The 26,284-nt window shown below is 38.2% G+C and overlaps 1 protein-coding gene across 2 annotated transcripts in view; it reads right to left on the bottom strand.

Annotated features, from left to right (window-relative positions):
* The window catches only part of SH3GL2 (SH3 domain containing GRB2 like 2, endophilin A1), a 101,956-nt gene that overhangs the window by 43,808 nt on the left and 31,864 nt on the right, over window positions 1–26,284 (bottom strand). Inside the window, exon 1 of one of the 2 annotated variants that reach the window (XM_056325135.1) lies at window positions 18,809–18,952. The exons of the other annotated variant lie outside the window; for it this stretch is intronic. Within the exon in view, the coding sequence (XP_056181110.1) occupies window positions 18,809–18,937 (129 nt within the window). The 5' untranslated portion in view covers window positions 18,938–18,952. Of the gene's footprint in view, window positions 1–18,808; window positions 18,953–26,284 lie in introns of those variants that run through there. 2 annotated transcript variants of the gene reach the window in all.

A 26,284-nucleotide genomic window follows, 5' to 3' on the forward strand; every position in this document is an offset into this window, starting at 1 on the left:
TTGTTTTTCTTAAAAGAGCACTAATTATTTGACGAAATGGTGAATTCACACCAAGAAAGGTCACAAGGTCATGTAAACACACTTACTCAGCAAAGTAGTGGACATATGCTTTATATTTAACATCTACCTGTCACCAATTTCACATACAAAGAAGCCTCATTCCTGTGTTAGACCTAAATTAGCATTGCGCAGAGAGGAAACAGTATTAATCATACAGAGATTTGTATAATGTCTTTAATAACCATTCCCACACAGAAATCATCATAGATAATGGGTTTATTGCAACAACTCAGAAGTAAAAAGTGTCTTCATTCCAAGTTTATTTCATTTTTTAATTACTATTATACAATTTTAGGTTTTACAGAAATTTATGTCTTGGAGAAGAAATACATTACCAATAGAGCAGTAGAAAGTTTGAAACTGCTATCCACACCTCAACTTGCTTCTGTTTTTCTGCAAGCACTTTCAATGGCAGCTAAAGAGCGGAGAAATCCCAGGTGTGCAGTCAGTCATATATCCATCCTGACGTGCCTTTCTCCCCATTTTTTGGGTTTGAGGGGTGCTCTCTGAGGTATCATAATTCAGTCTTACTCTCACTCACAGTCTTGCTCTCACTTCCCACACAAGAAGCATTTATTACTAGCTTGTCCAATTTATTACCAGGTTAGCTCTTTTAGTTTTGTTTTAGGAAGGTGTCCGGTAAGCCACGAGTCACAAGACAGACATTATACAATGCCATCAACAAAAATAACAGGACCCAAGCAGAAAGACAGAACAAAAGCCTTGATACCTGCGGATGACTTTTGAAGCATCTTCGAGTAGCCCCAGCCCTGACACAAAACAGATCCTGACACATCTTTTGTGCACAAACTTCCCCACTATTGAAGGAATTGCTGCCTGACTTCTTCCTACGCCAACTAGGAGGGCACAGGGTATTTTTAAAAGGTGTTTCTGTAAAAGATGCAAGATTGCAGGTACAGTAAGACGTCCAGCCCCATTCAGGCTTACAGATTTTCAGCTACAGACAGTTCCCTTATCTGGCCATAGTGTACCGCTAGCCTACGGTAAAACAGTAATCCAAGGTCCAATGACTTGAACTCTATTCTTCCCCCTGAGTTTCCTCTAAAGCTTTTTCACTGTTTGCAGGTAACACAGTGCTCCTCTCAGCCATTACACACGCTTGTATTTCCCTTCTTCAAATCCCAGCTTCTCTGTACTGCTGCTGTTTCTCTCCCCCACTCTCACAGGTCTCTCTCCCTTAAGTATCTGTAAAAAAGAGATGAACTATCTGCCAGTAATCTCAGCTGTTGAAGTATTTTACTAATTACACTTCTGGTGAATAATCTATGTGCAGCAGGAGTGACACTAAAGAAACAGACATCACAAACACTGAAGCTCCTGTACATAAAATACACAATTTGCTATTCTGATGAGACAGAAGGAAAAGATGCACTGAAAGTGTCAGAATGTTTGGCTGCACAGTTTGATCGAATTGATACATTATTTGCATCAAATACAGAGTTGAAAAGGCACATGAGAGCGCTTTTTACCAAATCAGAAATTAATAGAGACAGGACTTCCACAGAAATGAAAATTAAATTAACATGCAACCATATATATTAAATATTATGTCTGAAACTTTTAAAAGTGCAAGTATAAACATATATTGTAACCAGCAACATTATGTAACAATATTATGTCACTATAACGTGCACATAGAAGAAATTCAGGAAAGCTACTGTAAAGTGACAGTGAAGAATCTGAACACCTGTCCCAAGTCTCAGCCAGTGATCAGTGCTGCACTGCTTTGGGCACATTATTTCACCTGCTGGTATATTAGTTTCTCAGAAAAAGGGGAATGCTACTACTTTCCTTTGTAAAACATGTATGTAATTATAGTGTGTATCTCTCTTTATTCAGGATCCCTATTTACACTCAGAGATAAAAAACATATTCAATGTATATTCACAATATAAATTTTTAATTATTAAAAAAAAAGGTTTCCAGTAAAATGCTTTCTCTTCTTTACAAGACAGTTCCTTAAAATAACTGTGTTGATTAAACTTTAACTCACATGCATAAGAAGGGTGTACAGCCTGTAACTGCTGTTGTTAATTTAGCCAGCTTCTGTCAACAGGGACATCTCATAACTATCCTTGGATATTCAAGATGCTGATACAGATCTTATTTTCCTGGAGAATACCACCATTACATGAAGCTCTACATTAATTATATTAAAGACACAGGGCATATTTTGCTATTGTCTACTGCAGCTATTGGAGACACATTAGAAGTTACCATACTTGTCTGAAGACTGTTCAGGATGAACCATGGTTCTGCTTCATTTTGCAAGTTACATATCTGTACCTAGGCCCAGCTAATCCTTAATATGAAAAATTGTAAGATGCATCTCTGTACACAGTTTAGCTTCACCTACAACAGTTATATGAACTGTGGTAGAGCTATGACTCAGTGAATGCTATGTTTGAGCTGTGTTTCATAACCACGACAGAGCTCTCTCATTACAGATGGTGGTGTGGGTTTCTTTCTTCTTGGACACACCACCAATTTATTGCAAGTTCACCATGCTTCTAACATCTAACACTACCAAACTGAAAGGGATTTTCAGTTTTTGTAAGGGCTATATAAACACTTTTCAAAGAGTAGCTTTAAAACCAAAACTAAAAACAGCAGTAGATGCTTAAATGTCATTCTGTAATAGACAACTAAAGAGTATCTGCAGACTTCGTGAATGAAAATAATTCTCCCTGGATTCACCTTTTGCAGAGTTGATGTGCGTACACTACACTCTCACTTCAGTGCTTAATTTCACTTAACCCTACAAAGAAAATGTGTTTGGTTTCAAGCTCACCTTACAGACCACCTGCTCATATAATGAAATCATTACCCAGGGTTAATAATCTATGTCTACGAAAGGTCTCAGAATGGCTGAAGTGCATTAGCTTAGATGTAGAAAGTGCTGCTGGTCATGATCTAGTGCTATCGACCACATGACATTGCAAAGACTTCACATACACCGGTTAATACTTTCAGTGCCCTTGATGCAGCAGAGGTGTGATCTTAAAGCCTAAAGGCCAGAGATTTTCAGGTCACTGTTACTAATAGCTGACCTGCCAGACACTGGTACACTTTTACTACACAGACGCCCTTACAAAAAAAAAAAAAAAAAGAGGAGAGAGAAAAAAAGAGGAAGAGAAATGCAGGAAATCATCTTAAAGGTGCAAGAGGTACAGACCAGCCAGGGAGCTAGACAGGACCAGGACATGGGACAGTTCAGACTCTCAGATGCAGAATGAAACAAAGCACAGATTCCTTTGTGTATGAATTATTGCTATTTCCTCCCTTTCTCCTTTTTTTTCTGCACTACAGATTATGACTGCACTTCAGCCCCACTTCTGGAGAAGACAAGCAGTTCAAAGAAGTTCACTACAACACCCTCTCTCTCTTCAGATGCTAATGTATTTGTCAATTCCCTAAGGAATGAACAGTTCTAAGTTACTGTCCTGGTTTCAGCTGGGATGGAGTTAATTTTCTTCTTAGTGGCTACTGAAGTGCTGTGTTTTGCCTATGATGTGAGAATAATGTTGATAACCACACAGATGTTTTTAGTTGTTGCTGGGTGATATTTATACCAAGTCAAGGACTTTGGTTTCTCGGGCCCTGCCAGCCAGAGGGCTGGAGGGGCACAAGAGACTGGGAGGGGGCACAGCCAGGGCAGCTGACCTGAACGAGCAAAAGAGGTATTCCATACCATGGGATGTCATGCTTGGTATATACACTTGCAGGGTTGGCTAGGGGGGATCATTGCTCGGGGATTGGCTGGGCATCGGTCAGTGGGTGGTGAGCAGCTGTACTGTGCATGACTTTTTTGGTTTTTTTTCCTTTTCCCTTTTTTGGGATTTTACCCTTTTTTTCCCCATGGTTCCATCCTAATTGTTATTATTATTATTGTTATTGTTATTACTGTTCTTACCTTTTTATTCTGTTTAGATTATTAAATTTTTCTTATCTCAACCCTCGAGTTTTACACTCCTTTCTGATTCTCCTCTCCACCCCTCTGGGTGAGGGAGAGTGAGCAAGCAGCTGCATGGGGCTTGGTTGCCAGCTGGGGTTAAACCATGACATGTCATGTTAAAAATGACAATTACTTCTCAAACCTATAATGTCATTTTACAAATCTCAAACTGTCAGTGAAGTTGATAATAGTATTGTTTCCAAGAAATACAGGTTAAAATTTTATTTTTTCTTACTTGTGAAATGAAAGGGATATCTACTGACAAGTGCAAGTGAAAATCACATGGAACAGAACTGTAAAGACAATATAATCAATCATCAAAGCTGCAGAAAAAAAGACAAAAGCAACTAGCAACAAACTAATTTATTATGAAAATTAAACAGCTGAGAAACAGAAAACTGAAGAGAAATTGCTAGAAGCCGGAATAACAAAACTTACATAGAGCAAAAGAAATGCTAATGCGTGCAGAGATTTTTTACATCAATCTAAAATGAAAAAGGATACCTGAAACAGCAATGTAAGCATGGAGCTGTGAGCTGTGCAGCTCATATTCACCAGTATAAAAAATACCAGCACAGGTGGTTTGGACATGAGGGAGCTGAGTCCCAGAGAGAGTGTAAAATGACCAACAAGTGGTTTTCAGGTAAGGAGGCAATACCAGCAAAATCTCTAACATATTAAGAGAATATGCACTATCATCATTATTCTGTGGTCTACATTTCAGCTGAAGTTGACAGGAAGGAAAATTACTAGTACGTGTATTAGAAAGAGACTGGAGCAATTTCTTCTTGGGGTGAATTTCACCTCTCCTTATAAACTGAAGGTCTATACTCCACTTACAGTTCAACACTGAGCCGAATCCACCTTTGCAACAGGCATCAAAATGCCTTGGGTAGTCGGGAAGGACTGGTCTGAATTTGGCTAGCTGAAGGACAGTGCCTCTGAGCAGCCTGCCCTGAGGTCTGCAGCACGAAGGACACAACCCAGTCACACCTGCCAACAGAAAGATGTGTTCTTCATACTTTCAGGTGGATCTTTGCAATTAGCAAGGCTGACACAGCACTCTCAATACTACAGGAAGGTCTGCAGAGCTGAATCCTTCACATGCTCCATAGTCCAGTTTTCATGTTGTGACTGACTTAAGGCTTCCAGACAGGCACCAGCCAAATTAAAATGATTCTATTAAGTAGAAACTAAGTAAGAAAGGGATGTGATGCCACAGACCCAGGAATAAGGATTTTTATTATAAAAAACCCTAAGACTTTGGACAGGTATCAGGATCTTTTTGTGCTATTACCAATAGTCACATACAACAGATTATTTACTATAGAAACAGCATTTAACGTGGACCTAAAAAGAGTTAATACTGTGTTAAAATGATTTATCATGCCCTTAATTGAACTCTTTCCCTCTAATAACCATCTAAACCAAGTTTCACGTTATTATTTTTCCTCAGTCTCACACAGACCCAAAACATTTTTTTTTTTAATTCAAGCAGTACATAAAGCTACTGGACAAGGATTACATCCCAAGCAAATATTCAATATCCTGAATGGATTCAACATTTGTTCCTGTCTCAAATTAACCCCCGTGTGCACTGGCTGGCTGTGTAATGGCAAGAAAAGATGTGCATGATTATAACACTGTCTTTCTTCAGTACTAATGTTAGGACTTTTGCAAAGAGAAATTACCAACGTACTTCCTGTAGTTGCACAGGAGGTAAACTCAGACAAACCACTTGAGAACGGCCCTGCCTGGAGCCTCTGGCAGAAAGCACCAGGGGAGACCGACTCCAGGCCCACCCCTAGGGTTTTGGAGCTTGGGATACAGGGGATCTGAGGCTCGCTACACTCCAACTGAAAAAGATATACCGGCAGCTTACGAAGGGGTTTGAGCTGCTTCAGAAGCGATTGGTACTGAAGCGCAGCTCCTGCTGGCACCCTGGCTGCCTGTGCTGGGTGGGATGTTCAAAGGGAGGGTCTGCTCCACACAACATGCTACTGATACTACATGGAGTAAGTGGGTCACGCTCTCACACAAGCTCGCATAGGAAATGCCAGTCATCCAGGAATCTTGGCAGCGATCATGGACTGGCCAGAAGGCAAAGATTTCAGAATGTCACCAGAGGAGGAGATGACACATGCTGAAGAAGCCCCACTGCATAACGCATTACCAGAAAATGAGAAGCAGTATGCCTGGTTTAGTGATGGGTCCTGCTATATTGTAGGAAAGCATCAGAGGTGGAAGGCAGCTGCTATGGAGTCCCCTATGACAAGCTGCAGAAAGTTGACAAGTTGTGAATCGAGACAGTTTGCAGAGGTGAAAGCTATCCAGCTGGCTTTAGACACTGGTGAACAAGAAAGGTGGCCAATACTTTTACTTCTATACTGACTCACGGATGGCAGCAAATGTCCTGTGAGGGTGGTTGCAGCAAAGGAAGCAGAGCAGTTGGCAGCACAAAGGTAAACCCACCTGGGCTGCTGCATTGTGGCAAGGTATCACTGGCCAGATGGAGAACCTGGTTGTGAAGGTATGTCACATAGATGTTCACGTACCCAAGAGTTGGGCCGCTGAAGAGCATCAAAACAACCATCAGGTGGATCAGGCTGCTAAGATTCTCAGGGACTGGCTGGGCATCGGTCAGTGGGTGGTGAGGATTTGTATTGTGCATCATTTTGGGGTTGGTTTTTGTTTGTTTGTTTCCTTGAGTTTTATTTCTCTTATTCTATTATCTCCCTCTTCATTACAATTATTAACATTATTAGTGGTAGTAGTAATATATTTTACTTCAATTATTAAATCATTCTTATCTCAACCTACGGGTTTTACCTTTTTTCCAATTCTCCTCCCCACACCACTGTGGCAGAAGGTGTGAGTGAGCAGCTGTGTAGTACTTTGTTGCTGACTAGGATTAAACTATGACACCATTAGATAAGACATTTTTCCTTTAAGTATGAAATGAAATTTACAGTAACACTTGGAATCTGATACAGTACAAACTGTTTTTCTTAATTCCATCCATTTAGCTCTTCTGCACTATCTAAAATGTTTGCTGTGTTTATATTTATGGTGGAAAAGATCTTCATGGCAACAAAAAGAAAGCTGAATTTTTGCAAGACCTTGAACTGGAAAAACCTTTCAACATCCATAATCTCACCTAAGCACTTGGCAATGGTCTCAGCAACACATTATAATCGATTTTGTTTCACAAACTTCCTGCAAGAGGCATAATTTTGCTCTTACTTGTTATTCTTGCATGCAGTAGATGGGGAGACTCTATGTCAGAGAAGTAACTGTATCTTTTGATGGGACAGCGACTGGTAATGGATTAAGTTGTACAAAAGTTCTGCCAAAAAAGTACAGGATTTCTCTGCTGTCAGTTGAAACCATAAGGAGGACCTCTCTCAATTAGTAATTGGGGTGGGAGGTTTTTTTCCTTAAATCATCTTAGCTTTTGCATTAAGTACAATGATCCAGCCACTCACCTCTGATGGTCTTTGATTTTATTTGGTGGTTTTTGATGCCAAATGCTGATTTAGTGTACTTTGCACTAGGTTACAGGAGTTCCTTCACCAATCATCACTCCTCGGATCTTTCCCTGATCTTTGATGGGTTTTTGAGTTTATTGTGACCAGCAATTAAGCAGGTAACCTACGATATACCAGTTCAATACCTGCTCATCAGAATACATATATTTCCTCACAAATTAAGAGAGAAGCACACAGCTTGTATGTAAAACTGAAAAAATGCCAACCACAGTTACTAGTCAAAAAAACTTTCCTCACATTTTTCTCCATGACATACATTTTTCTCCGTGACATACTTGAAATCTCACAACTGCACTGTAGTTTTTAGAGTATTTTCAATCCTAGAGTATGTTAGAAAGAACCTTTAGATAACATCAGTGTCCTCAAACAGCTGACTGCCAACCCTCTAAACAATTCTGAAGCCTGATCTACACAACTTACCTTTGTTTCAGGGTTTACAATCAGAGATGTGGGCCTTACCGTGCTCCACATCTCGTATGCAGTACACATTCCACAATGTGCCCTGCAGAAAACATCTGCAAACTCTGGGACAGTTTGTAAATCCATAGGGTTTCATTTCTGAAAGTAAACACTGCAGTTTCATTTCGCTGCACAGGTACAAAGATTGATGGGAAAGTGAGGGTCACAATAAATACTCTCTTTACCTCCTGAGAGGTAAAAAGATGCCTTTGTAACAAAATGATGCAGTGCCTCTGCACATCACATCTACAAAATGCCACCAGAAGGTCACAACTCAGAGTCTTCCCACCCTAGAATTCTGTACCAATTCTTTACTATTTTGTAAGTCTCTAATGGTATCTTATTAGTCAAAGCTGAATAGCTTCAGTCTTATGGGTATCAAACTCCAAGAATTTTTGTAGATATTAAGGTTAAAAGTTGTTTGGGTATTCAAGTAACTAAATATACAGGTTGTATTAATTTTCCTAAATTATGTTATTTTTAATGGGAACTGCCTAGTTGCGAGAATACTTCCTATATAGTTGCAAATATAAACCAGGATTTTTGGTCCCCAAATTTGCTATCCCATGAACAAGAACCTAAAAATCTTTGCAGATGAAGGAACAGTGCAGGATTCTTCTCCAGAAGTTAAAATAACGTATCTTAATGGAATAAAAGGAATGTTAAACTAATTTTCCTGTAATCAGATAGCTGAAACAAAGATAATTGGTACAGTTCTTTACGTTTTCCTGAGGAAGTCTAGCACATGCTGGCTCACGTACCAATTAATTCAGCCAGGATCAATTCTACCAACAGGTAGAATTGCCAGAAGGTCTCTGTGGAAAATGGAAAAGACAACAATATATTTTGAATTCTGCAGTGTAAACAAAACATTATAATACACTTTCTGCCAATACCAATCCATTTGAATATCAAAGAAACCTTGAATTTATAAACAATATTGCTGGAAAAAAAACCCAAGAAAAAGCCAAGTTCATTAGCAAGCAACTTCAATTTATGAAACTGGCTCACAGGGAACATACTTCAAAAACAGTGCTCTTGTTTTGTACGTATTGAATCAGGATACTGATATAATTGTACACTAATACATCACACAAACAAATCCATTTGCAAATACACTGCATTACCACATTCCGTTTGTAACACAGCACAGACAAAACGCTGCACTGAATTTCTGACCTACCAGAACACACAATCCCAAGGATGCTATCAAACAGGCCCATGAGAAAAAATACTTTGTTCTTTTTTAATCGAAGACACAGATGAACTGCCAGAGAGACTACTTTTTCAGGGAATAAACCCCTACAACAGTCTAGATACATCCAGATTGGTAACAGCAGAAGCTGGGTTTATAAGCTGCCATATCACTCTGTGTTCACAGCCAACACCCCTCGAAGTTAAAAGACTAATTAATTCCCTATATGTGGTCAGGGTTTTATTTTATCAATTCTCTGAGTAGAGATAAGCAGGCTAGCAGAAGGCTTTGCGGCAGACCAAAAGCATCATTACTTTTAGCTCCACCTACACCATTCATCTTGATACAAGATGATCTTTAAGACCAAAGTCTGTTAACCTCATTACCAGTGCTGAGTTATTTAACGGCCTTCAGACAGGTCACTTAATGACCTTAATAAATCATGTAAAAATATATTCACAGATCTTAGGTTACACTAGATTACATTAATTGGTTTGTTATATGTCCACATGTTGCTTCATAGAATCCAAAATCATCCTTTTAATACAGCTTTCTTGAAGCAATTTCTTCAAACGTGTAAACATCAGTTCAACTGACAGGACTGATTTTCCTCTTTTTTTTCATGTAAATAGTTTATACTATTTTACATTGCTTTTGCAGCAGTGTAAGAATGAGAACCATTGTGCTTTCTTAAAGCAGAAAATTAAAAACACAATTTAAATTTCTCCCTACCACCATCTGCAAAAGAAAAATAACTTTATGATTACATTCTATGCAGAAAGTCCTCTGCCTACAGAGACCCACTGTGACAGCTGAGGACATAAAAGCCAAGACAGACAAGTCTTTGTCTCTTCATAGTGTAGACTTCTAGTCTTAAATCCTCTTTTCTTTATATCAAACAGAATTTTGCTTCAGGAAACTATCAGTCCTTTCTCTCACATAACAAAAACTTTCTGACTTAGCTAATGGTGACACTGAAATCTCAGCCCTGAAGGGGCTTTAAATTCTGCTTTGTTTTCTGGAAGAAATATCTGCTTTTCACAGCCTCCCTAACACAGCACTGAGCAAAACACTTTAGTCAATTGTGGAGTGCTTTCAAGCTGAGATGCCTCTTTGGCAGGAAAGTCCTGAGACAGTGATTTAAGTTTGCTATTTCTCAGCTTCACTGCTCTAATTCATTATTTGCAAGGCTCAGAGTGACCTCCATGAGCTCCAGTTACACAGAACACTGCTCACTAGTTCCTTACCAGGAGCAGCAGGTCAGCTCTGTTCTCTCTTCTGCTGAACCTTTGAATTAGCCTTCAGACTAAATTGCTGTCTTGTGAGATTGCCAGTGATGGAGGTCCCACATCTCCCTCTCAGCTTTGCATGGTTCATAGGAGTCATATGTTGCAAGAAAATAGTTTATCTGAAGAAACATACAGAACCCAGTAAGCTATGACAGCTTTGCTCTAGAGCTCTATACAATGTAAAAACAGAATCTGGCCTGCTGAGGTTGAAAACTAATACACCAGGCCTGACTCTATGGTGTATCTCCTATGCAGTGTTGCACAGACAGTTCCAAAATAAAGAGGGTAGGTGGGCACTGGGAGTCTCTGAAGCAAATACTGTCCAAGGATGGATAGATACTTCACCCCTTCAGACTGTGAGAAAGCAAGCAAGGACAACCAGAAGTCAATTTTCAGTTTTGGTTAGCTTTATTTTATGAACAAGTTTCCACAGATTTTCAGGTAACTCACAATTAAAAATAAATAATTTTCACAGTCAGTTTTGCCTGAATGTTTCAGTATAGATAGTGTGTGATTTACATGGGATCACTATACACGGCACACTGCATATCTCTGTAAAGATATGCAACTTCAAGATTATCCCTTTTGCCATGAAAAAAAGTTTAGCAGCTTTTAAATAGAGGTTGTTACCCGATCTTTAATAAATCATCTGTGTTTTAAATTCACTGTATGTCTTTGTCATAAACATTCAATGAGGTAGAAGCTGAAAAAAATATTTCAGACAAGTTAAAATAGAAGTAAATCCTTCCACAGTTGCAAAATAAGGTGATCCCAAGCAGCTATAAAACAAAAGAAAAAATGGAAACTCTGTTCTCCTTTAAGAACTACAGGATATTTTGCAATATCATGTTAAGACCATTAAGACAGAGGTGTACTGACTTCTCATCAGTAAATACAACTTAATTATGAGCAAGTTCTTTTTCTACTTTTGTACCTTAGTATTGGTTATAGGCTGTTCAATGAGCTTCCCGAGTCATCCTGAAATACTTGGGAAAATGTCAGTGCATTTTATTTCATTAAATTAGCTAAAAACAATAGCTCCTGAAAAACTTGGCTATTTAGGCTATTCCTTTCAAGGAATAATGAAAACTTTAGTGCCACAAAGCACAAGATCTCAACATACTTCTGTACTTACCCCTTTTCCCATTTTTGCCCTCAAGATGCATGTTGTTCTTAGTATATGAGACAGGTTTCTTTAATGGTGGTACAGATAGGCTTATAGTTTAAAAACAAAAAAAAAAAAAAAAAAGATTTTAAAGTCCAAGGGACAGCCTTGGAAATAAAAAAAATTAAATATTAAAACTTTATCAGAAGTGTTTCAGAAAAGCCATACCAAAAACTGGTGATCCTGAGAAAATGTGGTATCGGAAGTGATAGCCCTATCGGGGTAGATTTAGTGGAGCGTCACAAACTTGCAGCTTCGTACTAATGCCAAAGAGAAAGAAACATAGTAGTCTCATCTGCCACAGTTCCAAAGCAAAATCAGAGACATACATCACCCTTTAAAGTACAGGTAATGCAGTCCATCCTCACCCTTGACATGCTCACATACTATATGCTAGAACACCTTAGAGAAGACTGTCTTCCAATACAGAAGTTATTAACCTTCTATGCAGGTGTACAGTCAAACATATAAGAAAACATAATTATGTTCAGGTTCAGTAAAGAAATAGGGGCCATTACATAACTAATATATGAACTCTACCATTATAATCACATTTTTACCCTGCTTGCTCACACTGCTGTGTGAGATACAAATAAGCAGCATGTCAGCTGGTTTGTGCGCTGTATCAGGATGTTGTGCTGATCACAAGGAGCCCTCCTGGGGCCAGATTTCTCTCTTCTCTTATTTTGTACAAATGAACAAAAAGGAAAAGCAAACTCTAACTGAAGATGCTGGACCACAAGCAGGATCCTTACTTCTGTGGGTCTTTCCAGTAGAGACCAGTTTGACCTGGCTAACAGAGATGCTGGTACTGACAGCGTGTGGGCAGCACCACCACGCATGCCGGGCTGTCCTTAGTTCCCGTAGCGAAGGGCTGCCATGCACAAGTCTGTCCCCACACCAGATAGTCTGAAATGCCCCGGTGAACCTTCCTCTTCCCTAGATTCTTCCTCCCTCCCTGGAATTTCCCAGGTTTTCACTCTGCACGCACAACTTCATTAACTGTCACGGTCCATGGTGCATTACCACCCTGTCCCCTGCCCTCCATGACTGTTTCTGGGGAACTAGAGCAAATGCCCCGCTGACCTCTCTCTTAGCAGGCTGGGTCACCATGCGTGGGCTCAGGGACAGGTCTCTGCTACCCCAAAAGAGCAAGAACAGAAGGCTCTTGCATTGGCTTCCTCCCAGAAGCAGATGCCACCAGATCCTATTTTTTGTTTGTTTTTACGCTGATCTCCTTCTGCCATTTGAAAGCCAGCACCTAACACTTGCATTCAAGTACAAAGACCACTGCCTATCGATCCATTGCACTTCACACTGCTGCCAGTGCAGCCTGATGTGTATGTCTCTAAGAATACAGGCACAAGTTAACTAACTGTTAATTTATTAACTGCTAGCTGTGTATTAATGGGGAGGAACGCTTACATCCACCAGAAATGCACACAAACCTGTACAAAGTAAGTAGTTTATGCAAGATGTTGTTTTCTGCCGAGGAATGGTTTTGCATAAACCAAGTGGACCTAAGGAGCTGTAAAATTATTAAAGTGCTGTTGCCTGGATACAATTTTTTCCTATTTCCTTCCCAAATGACTCTATAAAAATACAGATTAGCTGTGTTCTTATTGTTCAACTGAAAAGCAAAAATTCCCTAAACTTCAAAGAATTAATCAAGCAATTGTCTTAAATTGAAGATATTTATTCTTTGATTGAATATATATGAATTTATACTTATAAATTTATTATAATATAAACTGTAATTAATTCTAACCATAATTTTCCTTCTAATGTGTTACTTATCTACAGTTATTTCTAAAACTGTCTACACACCTTTGTATTTTACAGATATAAAAGGTAAACTGCATGCATAAAATTGTTGTGAGAGTAACAGGTTTTACAGAGACCTATTAAAAAATACAAGATATGACACAATTAAAATTACTATGTAACTCTAATTAGACTCTCTGTATATATCCAGTATGATATATATAAACCTTTACTGGTTCTGAGCCATTTTCAGCTTTATTATGATTTTCTCATTCGCTGTACCGAATGAGCACTATCCATCTAAGAAAGACTTGGTTTTTACTTTGCTTTAGCTCTACTGTGCAATCTGTGGACTGTCTTACCACAAAACAGTATCCTGCCTAAAGATTAAATTCTTCACAATGTTGTTTCCCCACCATATTCATTAATACCTAAACTGAGTGCCCCAAAACTATGGTTTAATTTATTTTAATAACAACTCTACAAGATTGTGGAAAGCCCTAATTTTTATGTTTGGCAGTTACAGTTCCTGATATCCTTTTAATCTATTATTTATAGATTCACAAGAATAAATGATCATAAACACCTTTGGGGTTATGTACAAAGCTTAACCTCTGCATAAAGGATTATTTTCCCACTACAGTAGAGACAGTTTTACTCAGCCATTCCTAGCTGCATTGCTGACTACCAAAAGTGCTTGAGAGAACATCACTCATCTAAATATATCCCTGGTGAACCCCACATGTCCTTAGGTCCCTTCAGAAAATACATCATATTTCAATTCTGAAGTCATGAAAGATGTGTATCACAAGACACCTGAATTATTCCAGCTGACTATAGTGAGAATTAAGCAGCTGAAGATGAATACAAGTCAAATGACGTTAAAACACATGCACATCTCCCAGGCAAGTTAAAAAAAAGAGTTTATTTGCTTGGTTTTCACCTAGACATTTGTTTCAAATTCACAGGTGTAGCTGAAATGTTAATAACGATGGATGAAAGGTTCCTTTGACTCCCAGATATGATTAAAACTATAGAAGCTACTGTAAGGCTGTAACCACAAGACCTACCACTACAGGCATTCACCTGAAAAACTCCTATCTTTAATATTAGCCTCATGCAGCACTATATATATGAAAACAGTATTAATTAACTTATCAAGTTGAAACTGCAGCAAATTTATCAGTTTCTGACTTCATGTTATTTTCAATTAGTCTCAGCTTCAAGAGCCCAGCAACAGAAGTGCCACCACAGGTGATTCATACCCCTCTTCCCACGACCTAAGTCAATGTGCACAAAATTGCCTACTTGATTTCAGTCATGAAGTGTGTACTAAGTACAGAGGATGATCAAGCGCAGAAAACAGGAAAACAAAAAAAAAAAAAATTTAAAAAAAAAAGGAAGGGAGGAAAGGAAGAAAAGGAAGCAGAATGTGAGAAGAAAACAGAAAAGAGAAAGAAAAATCCACAAAACTTGCCTCTTTTAATAGTCGTTGGTTGCACAACAGTCCCTACCTATTCTTTGATGGAAGAAGCATAGCACTTACAACTAATTTCCTGACTTGCAGTTTGCTGCTAATTTGTTGCATGACCTGGAAAAAGTAGTCTTCTAATGAAGTCATAATTATTTTTACTATATACAGTAACATTCTCTCCAGCCACCTGCAGCATAAGCTATCCAACCACACTGTGAAAGACCTTGTACTGCACCCAGAAGACTGAAGGTTGTCATGGCTACTGCTACTTCAAAAGTCTTAACTTTTTATGACTAACATTTTATCTTGGTATTATGTAGTTAGTATATTTAGTATTATGACAAAACGTAAGAAAAAAACCCACATCTCTGAGCATGATGCTATGTGAACAGTAAAAAGACGGATTTTTTTCTCTAAACATTTACAATTGTACTATATAAAAGAAAAAAACCTGTTACTTGGATTGCCTTTCCATACCCCTAGCAAAAGTACTCCTTAATGTCTTTACAAAGACACCATTTCTAAAAGCATCATGGAACACAGGGTAAAGTCCATTTTTAATAAAATGCACAAAAAATTGAAAAAATTGTCACACTTAAAATAGTTGTTACTGTATGATACGGTTGTAGTAACAATTTATTACAATTGCAAGCATATTTGACTTTTTTTTTATGCCATGGGAAAACTTTATGAATTTGTGAAAGTCTTGCTTAATTAAAAGCCACAAAATCATGAATGAAATAAATCTAAGGGGCAAAAGAAAAAAAAAAAAACAACAGTTAAATTATTTTTCTACAACTATGTTGCTTTCACTTCAAGAAATGAGAGTATTTCTTCTATTTTGCGCATAAGGACTCAGCTCTTATTTATGCGAGACCAGTATGGGGATTTATCCCTGCAGAAACTGCCAGCTTCAGAGCCTTTATTACTTTTTAATGATGTACGTAAAAGCTTGCTACTCACTACATCAATGAAGTATGTTACTCCACCCTAGGACTTGATCCTAATTTACCTTCAGCTCTTTTATCAATTCACATTTCTTCCTCTTAATGATACTGATAGGGTACACACAGTAAGTAAACAGAGGTTCTAGAATCTGCAAGTTCAATCCCCAGCTGAAGTTCAGTGAGAGTATCTCCAGTGAAATCAATCAATCTATACTATTTCTGCAGCAGTTGAAGTCGAGCAGCTGGAGAGAACCTAAACCCACTTTGTGGTTAGGATGGTTACTATTTAAGCTGCATTTCTTCTTGTTCCTTGATGAAGCTACCCCTTCCCCTACCTGCAGAAGATGTAGCCTGCAAAACAATGAGTAAGGGCTGTACAGAAGCATTTCTGTGAATTTTGGAGGTTTTTCTTAGAGTATGAAAGCACAGGTCAAGACCTTTCTTCTATTCTTCCCTGCCTGCAGTGAGCTTTCCAAATTAACATCAAATAGAGTATCTAGCTGTAGGAAAAGTCTGCCTACCATCAGCAGCTGCACTATTTTTAACATGTAATGAGATTTTAAACTAACTTAGTCACATTTCTTTAAATCAAACTGAAACAAGCCTTGCTTAAACAGGAATGTGTTCCAGAAACATTACGGTCCTATGAAAACAGTTTCAAAATTTCAATATATATGTGTATATATATATATATATACACACATATTTGTGTATATATATATATTAAAATTTGCAGCAAAGATTGTAAGAATTATTATTACTTAATGCAGGTACAGCACAAAAATCTATAGAAATGTATTAGGACATGGTGGCTGCTTGACATCTGCAATAAACCCATTACCTATGTTAGGAAGATGTTGAGCTGCAGCATGCAGAATGTCAGAGACACACTCAAAAAAGATGAACATTTCAAGGTGAAAATATATCACCTGGGGTCAAGGTTTTGTTAAATCTGGTAGATGCATTTCAGCCCAACCATGTTTATCTGGTGGCAAAGCCAGCTTCAGCCAGAGGCTTTCCAAGCATACAAGATGACACATTGGACTTTACAGGAAGGTCTACCAGAACTGCCTAACCACAAAGTTAAGGGCTGAAAGGTCAGCTATTCTTCCGAGTATTGAAGGATTAACCTGATGATGCAGAATGCTTTAAAAAAATGTCTGTATTAGCTTTTAAGCTGGAGGGGCTTTATGCTATTTCAGCCAGCAGCAATGTTTCCTTTCTTATTCTGTGGTGGGGTTTTTTTTTTAGATTTAGATTTTTTTTTTTTAGATTTAGATTTTAGATTTAGAGGACAACTCCCCAAAGCACAGAATCAGAGACATGCTAAGGAAAGGTGCAGTAAGGCTCTATTTCTTCAGTGGTTTGAGACTTCTAGCTTCTTATCTCTCAGTGATATAGCATGAATATACAGCACACAAAACGAGTCATAGATTACAAAAGGAAGTGTAGAGCAGGGAAAATGGGTCCAGACACCCCACAGGAATACTGAGATGGGAACTCAAGACTTCTGGTTTTGGAATTTGCCTTTATGGCAGTTACTCTCGGCACTTGTAATGTGACTATGCAGCTTCACTCGGTTCTAATGACAGTATCTGCATTACAAAGCCCTATTAGACTGTCTGCCCTGGTGCTACAGTAAGGTGCTATATGAGGTAATAGTTTTTATCCTAAATGCCCTACTGCAGCATTAAAACCTTAGCTGCTTTTTAAAGCTGAGAAGAACATCAGCATAGCGAAATGAGGATTCTCAGGTTACTACCCCTATAAACATGAGCAAAGCACACAAAGCAAAACCCACATCTTTGGGACCCAGAAGCTAACCCAGACATGTCGCATCACATAACAAACAGGAGAAGTTTGGGTCTTAATGAGCTGTGGAAGTCCTGAAGAGGAGGCATCACCGATAAAACAGGTATTCTTTCCAGATGTAACTAAACAGCACAAAAAATGCACCAGTTCATACCCACCACTACTGCTGTAAAGCTGTGGGCAGGTCTACACTCGATCTACGAAACATGCATTTTCACACTATGTATACTACTACAGTACTTTCCATTAGAAATGCCAAAGAATACAAGTTAGCTAAACTGTCTCAGAAAGAGATAGTTTTGGCCATGGTCCCTTTTCTCATTAAAAGAAAAATCCCACCCAATGGCAAAGCGGGGCAGCAGCTGGCACTCACTGCCAGGAGCAGGGGGGCTGCCGGCCAGCATCTAGTAGCACACAGGCCAGGCAAACTGCTGTCCTCCGCATTTAAACCCAGAGTCAGCTTCAAGGATGCTGACTACTGTTCAGCTGAGTTTTCACACAGTCTGCCATTTGCAATACGTATCAAAATGTTTCCTGGTCATTCATGTAAGCCATGTACAACCTGCAGGACCAGGGCATCGGGCCTTGCAGCTGCAGAGGGACCTTATCCTTGCACTGGTGACATTTAGCTCCCAAGGATGTCTAGCTCAGCTTGAAGAAAAGGGTATCTGAGGTCATCACCTCCTCCCCAGAGGAGTCACCTACTCCTCAGTTATTCTTCATTAGTGGCCCCATGTGGAAACATGCCATCCACCATAGCAGCCAGCAGTAATGGAAGCCAGTGCTGGAACTTCAGATATAATTCATTTACATACAAAGAAGTGCACTTCTCTGTTTTATAGTCATCAAAAAATGCAACATAGTAACAATGCAATTCGTAATCATGCTAGGTACAAACAAAGCTGGTGCATATATCACAATAGCAAATGCTCTTTCCATACCTGTTCACTTGCATTTAAAGAATGAGATTAAGCACACTTAATCAAAATTTCCCACATAAACATTCAAATTTTCTTTTATTCTGGAGTAAAACTATCAAAAGGCAGTGTACTAGAGATAAAAAAGAGCACTTCTAAGGACACACAGCATGGCAGCAGGAGGTGAAAAAGCACCACTTACCAGTCCTTGACATTTTTCAGAAGATATGTATTTTAATTCTGCCTTGAAATGAAACAGATGCACCACTTCTCCTAAAGACAGCTCCAAAAGAAACAGAACACTTTCCAAGGCTCCCTCTCCGCCTAACATTAGCTACACACCACACTCTCCTGCAATATTCCATGTGCTAAAATTACTTGACAAACTTGCTTTGGAATATTTCGTCTCTTTAAAAGTCAAGTAGATAAGTGCTGATACTGTTCAGTCATCTGAAGAAATCTAGATACAGTCTCAACTACACAGCATTGTGTCTCCATCATAAAGTAACTCCTACGATCATGGCCTGTGATCATCACCTAGGACAGGCACAAAGCAATCTCTCAAGGGGAGAACATTGCTCATGTTTGATTTCCAAGAGACTGATTTCTTAAAGAGTTTGCAGTGCCACCTGTTAGTTAATTTCAAATTCACTGATACAGTTCATGGTCATAAAGGAAAAAAGAGACACAGAGATCCTCCTGTCATTTGTCAAATCGTTATTTTTAGAAAGATTTAAGACAGGAACCTGCTTCTTAAGCTGTGAGTATTACAAAGGATCATCAGAGTTAGAGATGATTTATTGCTTCTGTTCATTATGGATGATACATGAATAATCAAATATAAAGTCAAGTACTTGCAGACTTTCTTTTTTTAAACCGGATAGGGAGATACCTGAACATCAAGAGCCATTAACTATTCCGTGTCTGTCAAGAATTTGGAGTTTCACAAAGTACATTTCCTTCTTGCAAGATGCTTATGAGGATTATATTCACTGAGTGATTAAATGAAATAAATGTGAAAACTAAGGCAGAGTTAAATTAGCAGATTAACATTTTTAACACAAGCTATTCACTTACATGTAGTGTCTGTTTCTCTGGAAGGGAACAAGTACATTTGGGTAGCTTGCCAGGGATTTTGACTAATACAGATGTAAGTAGCTGTGAGATAATCACACCTCTGCTTTTATCCTTATGCCTCTGCCCCACTTTCCTGGAAATAGATTTTATCATGCCCGGAACAGTCTTTAAATAAAACTTAGAGTGTTAAGAGTGATCCTGTCTGGTGTTAAAGTCTATGGGGCTTAACTGAAACAGTGATAAATGTGCAGGTGTCTATGTGATCATGACAATAATATAAAAAGTTGAGCTTGTCCATTTTGAACAAAACCAGGAACTGGTAAGAGTACTTCCCTTCCCTTTATTTTTCAATGTACAATCTCTTCAAACTGAAGGCTGAAGCATTAGTAGCAACATCTTTTTCTCTGTTAAGGGCTTCACAAGTCCAGAAGGGTAAAAATAATGTGCTAGCCATTTGTAGGTCATGGATTCACTCTGCTTTTTAACTCTACAGATGAAGCTGTCAGAGCAATAACTCTGTAAGAAGGATTTTCTCTGCCTGCACAACAGTAGCAATAATATAACTCTTCCAAGCAAACTATGCTTATTGGGGTTGATTTTTTCTACTTGGATATAAATGAGTAATGCTGTATCAATAATCCTGAGAGAGTTCTACATGATCCATTCTCCCACTGAAAGCCTTAACAAAACACCCTTTGATTTTACTAACATAAAATGCACATCCCATACAAATGATTTTTTGGGGGGACAGGAGAGCTGTCTTACAATTTGACCAAGTAAATGGCCTATCCTGTTACCTCAGTTTCCTCATCTGTGAAAACCTGATAAAAATCTTTGAGCTGCTGCCATGGAAGGCAGTGAAATGTGTTCTTGCTGTATGAAACAGGATTTGTTCAGCTAAATCTCTCAGTCTCCTATGAGGCCATTTTCTCTGCATGCTTCTCCCCTTTTTGAAATCAGCTTTTACAAAAATGATTGCAAGAACTTTGCATCCACAAAAATTCATGGAAGCAGTGGCATTATAGGCAACTTCTTAATGTGAAGCAAAACGTGGGTGAAGTTAGACTCAACAGATGCGATGCCACACATATTCCTCTTGGAAAAAGATGAACAGCTGTTAAGTTCTGCTTTGTGGGGCCTAGCTACACCAACATGATAAAGAGCATAGGAACAGACACATAAATTCCTTGCTTGACTGTATTTGACAGACAGGGTACCTTTTTGGTCACAGTATCTGGACACATTGATGCATATTCTGTAAACTGACTTCCCTCCTATTCCCCTTCTTCTATACTACAACAGATGTCTCCAAAACCTGTTTGGATCGTTTGCTCTAAATGCACAGGGTTAATTGGAACCAGCTGGCCCAGAACACATAGGCATTTAAATACCTTGTGAGGAAACCAAAACATTAGATTTCCTTTTTTCCCCCCTTTTCTTATGTAGTTACTGCTAAAACCTGTTTTGCTCCTACAGATGCCAGCAGACCCTGTGTCCTGTGGAATTAATTGTTCACAATGTTTTGCTGAAAAGGAAAATGTACCAATCCACTCATCTGGAGACCATTTAAAGTTCTACTCACACACACGTGCACCAGAGCACGCTAATTTTTTAGTCTTGTTTGCTCTTCCCATGTTTCATGTTCCATCCACAGCTGGGGTTCTGTTCCATTAGCAGCTTTCCAAGCCCTCAGAGAATAGTTAGGTGAAGGCAGTAGAGAAAAATACATTCAACTGGTTATCCACACAAACAGAACTGAAGTCATTGAGAGATTTTTAAAAACTAGTAAAAGTCTGGATGCATTCTGGCCTAGAGGTAAGCTGAACAGGATTTGTCAGGACTTCAAGTTTGCAATTTCAGGGACAGATTTCAGTTAAATCTGCCTTCAGATCCAGCTGTAATGATAAATGGCCTGCAAAACATATGTTGTTACCATTTGTACTGGAGAACAGAATACGCCAGACTTTTATTTCTCAAGTTAAGTTTGAATCCTGACACCGTTAAGAAAAAAATCACTGCACTTAGGATGCAAAAAAACCCCCAAACCACAAAAGGTAACTTTAGCTACCTACCAAAGTAAAACTACACAACTGCACAGGTAGGCACCTCCTAACACTGAAATGCAGCACCTTCACAAAACTTTGTTAGTCAAGAAGACATACTATATAGAGAATTTCAAAATTCTCCCCTGGACTCAAGAGAATGGTAAATCTAGGCAGGAATAAAAATGGCTTGTAAGTTAACGATCCATTTCCCTGATATGCCCCCAATAAAAAATAATAGATGCATGCTTCATTACTGAATTGGATTGCCAACAATGCCTGCGCACAAAGCACAAAGTCAAAGATAAGACTGGCTCTCAGAAGTACTTGAAGTCAACTGACAGGGAACTGTGGCTGACACTTCTTCAGTCTGGAGGAAGCAAAAATCACATGATTCCACTAAAAAGCAGCTATTGCTTGTTGTCCAAGACCAGTGTGAATTGCATCCAAACTGGCCAGAATCAGAGGGGAAAGATGCATAGTGATTGAGACACATTTTTTTCTGCTCTTATTCCTTAATATCAGAACATAACGCTCTTCCAGTGTATCCACCATTTCAGGTCACACTGCGTTGACTTTATAAAGCAATGTATAACTACCGTATTTCTATGAAATCCTGAATTTTTACTCAAATTTGATGCTTAAGCAGACAGCATGCTCCTGTAAGCAGTTCAGAAGCACAATTTTTACCACTTGAGAAAGGGTTACAAGCAAGCAGTTCAGAAGCACAATTTTTACCACTTGAGAAAGGGTTACAAGCATCAACCCCTTGAAATGACAAATACAACAATTTAATAAAATTCATTGCTAAGAGACCATGATGATGTATCTTCTAGCAAGGAATTCAGACTGGAGAAATGGTGCAATAAGCAGATGAATGTCATACATAGCAATGACTAGGTGAGATAATTATTGTAGGTAACACAAAGGTAAGCAAAATCAGAGTGACTCGCTAAGAATACATGACTGCAGGCCTATATGCATCTCAGCTAGCAGCTACTGCCTGCTTAATTTAGCAGCTAACAAGAAAACTTGATAGTGTGTAGTGAGACAGTGATTTATTGTGGGTTCCAACTTTTTATTAAATTTATTTTGCATTTGTTGAAACACCGAAGTCGGCCAAGCAATAAACTCCGTATCAATTTCTTCATATCACATTTTTATTTTACTTGAAAAAACTTTAAGTGTTTCAAAAATGGACTTTGTTTTAGTCCACAAAAAAAATTATTACATATCATATGAAGGAGCCTCTGGTATAACTCAGAAGTATAGTAAGCCATGTTACCAGTTACTATGGTATGGTAAAAGGTTTCTTATTCTAGAGCACAGAGATCTGTTCTGGAGTATCTGTATCCTTTTAAACTTGTTCCTCCTTGTCCTTCATAAAAACATAAATGTTTAGCCAAGCCTTACATGGCAGAAAGTCTGGACCTCAGAGGAGCCCAGTAAATGTATCAGAAGATGATGCTGGGATGCTATGTACCTGTAAACTTTACACCACTGCAATAAAAATGTGTACTTCTGCCTTGCTTTTCAACTGTGAATCATGTTTGAATAAAAAGCATGTGAAAAAGAGCGCACCATCATAGACTCTGGAAAATAATCACAAAACTTAAAAATTCTGTATAAAACCCCTAAAGGTTCTTCTGTAGTTCACAGGAGCGAAGAAGAATCTCAGGATGATGAGGAGACAGCTATATAAGCAAGTAATTAAAATCACTTACATAACATACACTCCTTACTGCATATACTCTGGTGGCTTCACAGTATCACTACACTACATTATGTAAAGAGGAATTTCACCAGTATTTCTTCTGCCTATGGTTTTCTCTGCAGAAAGTGATAAAAGACTCATTCTGGAGGCATGGTGGAAGACATCCAAGTATCAGTGCAAATCGATTTCAAGATGAATGACTGACATCCCACTAATTTTCCAAGTGGGGAAACTACAGATTGTTTGGTTTGCTCTTGGACATAAAAGTCAGCAACATACTGTTACCAGATTCTAATATTAAGCACTAAGTGCAAGTTGTCCTCATTAGCTGGGTTTCTCTGTTAGATTGTTTGCATAAAGCAACAGAGATAGGTAGCTTTTAGCATACAAGCAGATTACAAATCAATGAAATCTGGGCACTTTAAATAATCCTATACTCAAAATACTACTACACTCCATCAGAACACCCAAGCTCCAACAATTAAACACATTTCCAAGTACTGGAATACAGTTGACCTAAGTAAGGAGGCACTGAGATGACAATTATACAAAATTACCTGGTAAAACCAAAACCACCATGGAAAAATATGGGCTAGTCAGTCTTTTCTTCAGTCTCTGTTCCTGTTTACCAAAAAATAAAAGTTAACTGTGTGAAGATAAATGTAGAAATAATAGGATGGCAGCCACTGAAAGACATCTACATGACATAGTACTTTAGCAGCTATTACGTTGTAGGAAAGCACATCTGACAGCAACATTACTTGATTGCCTACGTATCTTCAGAAACAAACCAGCAGCAAGGAAAATTAAATATAGGTAAAACAGTATGTCACAAAAGTAGTGTCTCCACCACTTTACCAACTGATTTAAGCTCAGACCTGCCCACCCTCAACTGAATGTACAGTTTTGCTCTGTTACTAGTCAGGTAAGGGCTTACTGAAGCCAATGAATGTACTTCTTGTGTAAAGACTGAATAAAGGCATCAAGACTTACCGTACAAACAGAAATTAAAAAATTTCATTAGTACTTTAACACAAAGGACCACATCAAGAAGTAACATTTACACATTAATTTTTCAAGGTATCATTTTCATCTCTCTTGTATTCAACAGAACTAGCAGACTTGCTGAATGAAGCTAGTTTTATTGTCTGATAATCATCTTAAAATGTTCTTAATAGCATCAAATAAAACATAGTCAAAATACATCACTTTACCTGTGCTCTATCCTTTACTAGTAGAAAAACATGACTCAGAAAAGGTATTATGCTGTCCTTAAGAATTATAATCTAAAATCCTCATACAGCCCAGTCTTCTCTGAAAAGCTTTATAAGTATAATAGCATAAGTATATATAGCACAGAAGTATAATAGCATAAGCTTATATATCATACCAGACCATACCCCTTTTCACACAGCTGTAGTCCAGCTTGAGAGCTTAGCCCATAAAGGGGAATATACACCTGAAATACATCTCCCAAGCACAGGAAAAATTTCCTAATCATACTTTTTTAAAAATTTAATAAAATAAGTTAAAATTTTACTTAAGGAGCTGAAAATTCTTGTGAAAATGAATTTTACCTGAAAGTTTTATTTCTATGAAAAATAAAAATCATAAGCACAAATAGAGTTTTATTGAAAACATTTTAAGCCTGCTCGTTTACTACCATGTACTAGCTCCACTGAAGATGGGTTTTGCATGGTCTTTGAATTCATTTCCAGTGAACAACACTGACTCTGCACTAGGAAAAAAACCGAAACAAACACATCCCCACCAAAAATAGCAAAACTACAACCTCTATCCAAATGCTGAAAAAAAATATTAATCATTCTTGGATGCAGTTGTTTGTGTCTGGACAAAGGACGCATACCAAGCTCCATGTTCTTTATGTTTTCTTGTCAAGTAAAGAATGGCAACTACCACCACAGTAGAAAGCAAAGACTGTATTAGTGTCAAATGTCAAGACTGTATGAGCCTCCTCCTTCTCTTAATTTCTCCTTTGGTTATAGTTTTAACTAAGACGAAAATCAACTCAGAATCCAAGAAAATGAGAAGGGAAAAAATCCTCTTGGGGCTCTGATTCACATGCAAGCTGGAAATTAAATAGGAGAGTGGAAGAGTATGATTTTATCACTAACTAGAAGTCACCACTAACTGATAAGGGATTGTTATATAAGACCCATGCAGTTCCTCCCATAATTTCAAAATGAAGCCACACTGGAGAGTGACCAGTGGAAATAATCCTTTCAGAAAACTGACATGCAACAGCTCAGGAAGACTACAAAAGCCATTCAAAACAAAACATATCTCTGCATTTACCTCTTCTGATAGGCAGAGGAATTTTCTGGGTATACATATGGTAGGTTTCACAGACTCGCAAATAAAAAACAAAAGTATTTCTCATACCTTTCTAGGTCTAGAAAGCATGCAGAATTATTCCAAAGATGTGCACACAGATTTCCAAAATCAATGCTTTAATTTAAAATCATAGAAATTCTCTGGACTTGACATTACTGATGTCTTTCCATTTTGATACAAGTTGACACAGAGAACCAGAGAGGTAATGGCATCTTTAAGATGTCAGTTTTCCAGGGATTTTGCTTTTGGGTAGCTGAAGACTTCACAGTTTACCCTTCCCTTCCTTCAGAAATAAGCATCAATTTTTGAAGCATAGCTTTGCATGTAGTTTGATAAAGGCTGAGAAATACTGACCAGTACTTCTGCCAATTTCCATCTGCTTCATGATGAGTCATGAATGTATTTCCTAAAAAAAAAAAAAAAAAAAAAAAAAAAAAAAAAAAAAAGACTAAAACCCTAGAAGATTATATGTAAAGGAAAGGTCTCAAGA

The sequence above is a fragment of the Falco biarmicus genome, chromosome Z (genome assembly GCF_023638135.1).
Source record: "Falco biarmicus isolate bFalBia1 chromosome Z, bFalBia1.pri, whole genome shotgun sequence".
Taxonomy (NCBI): Eukaryota; Metazoa; Chordata; class Aves; order Falconiformes; family Falconidae; genus Falco; species Falco biarmicus.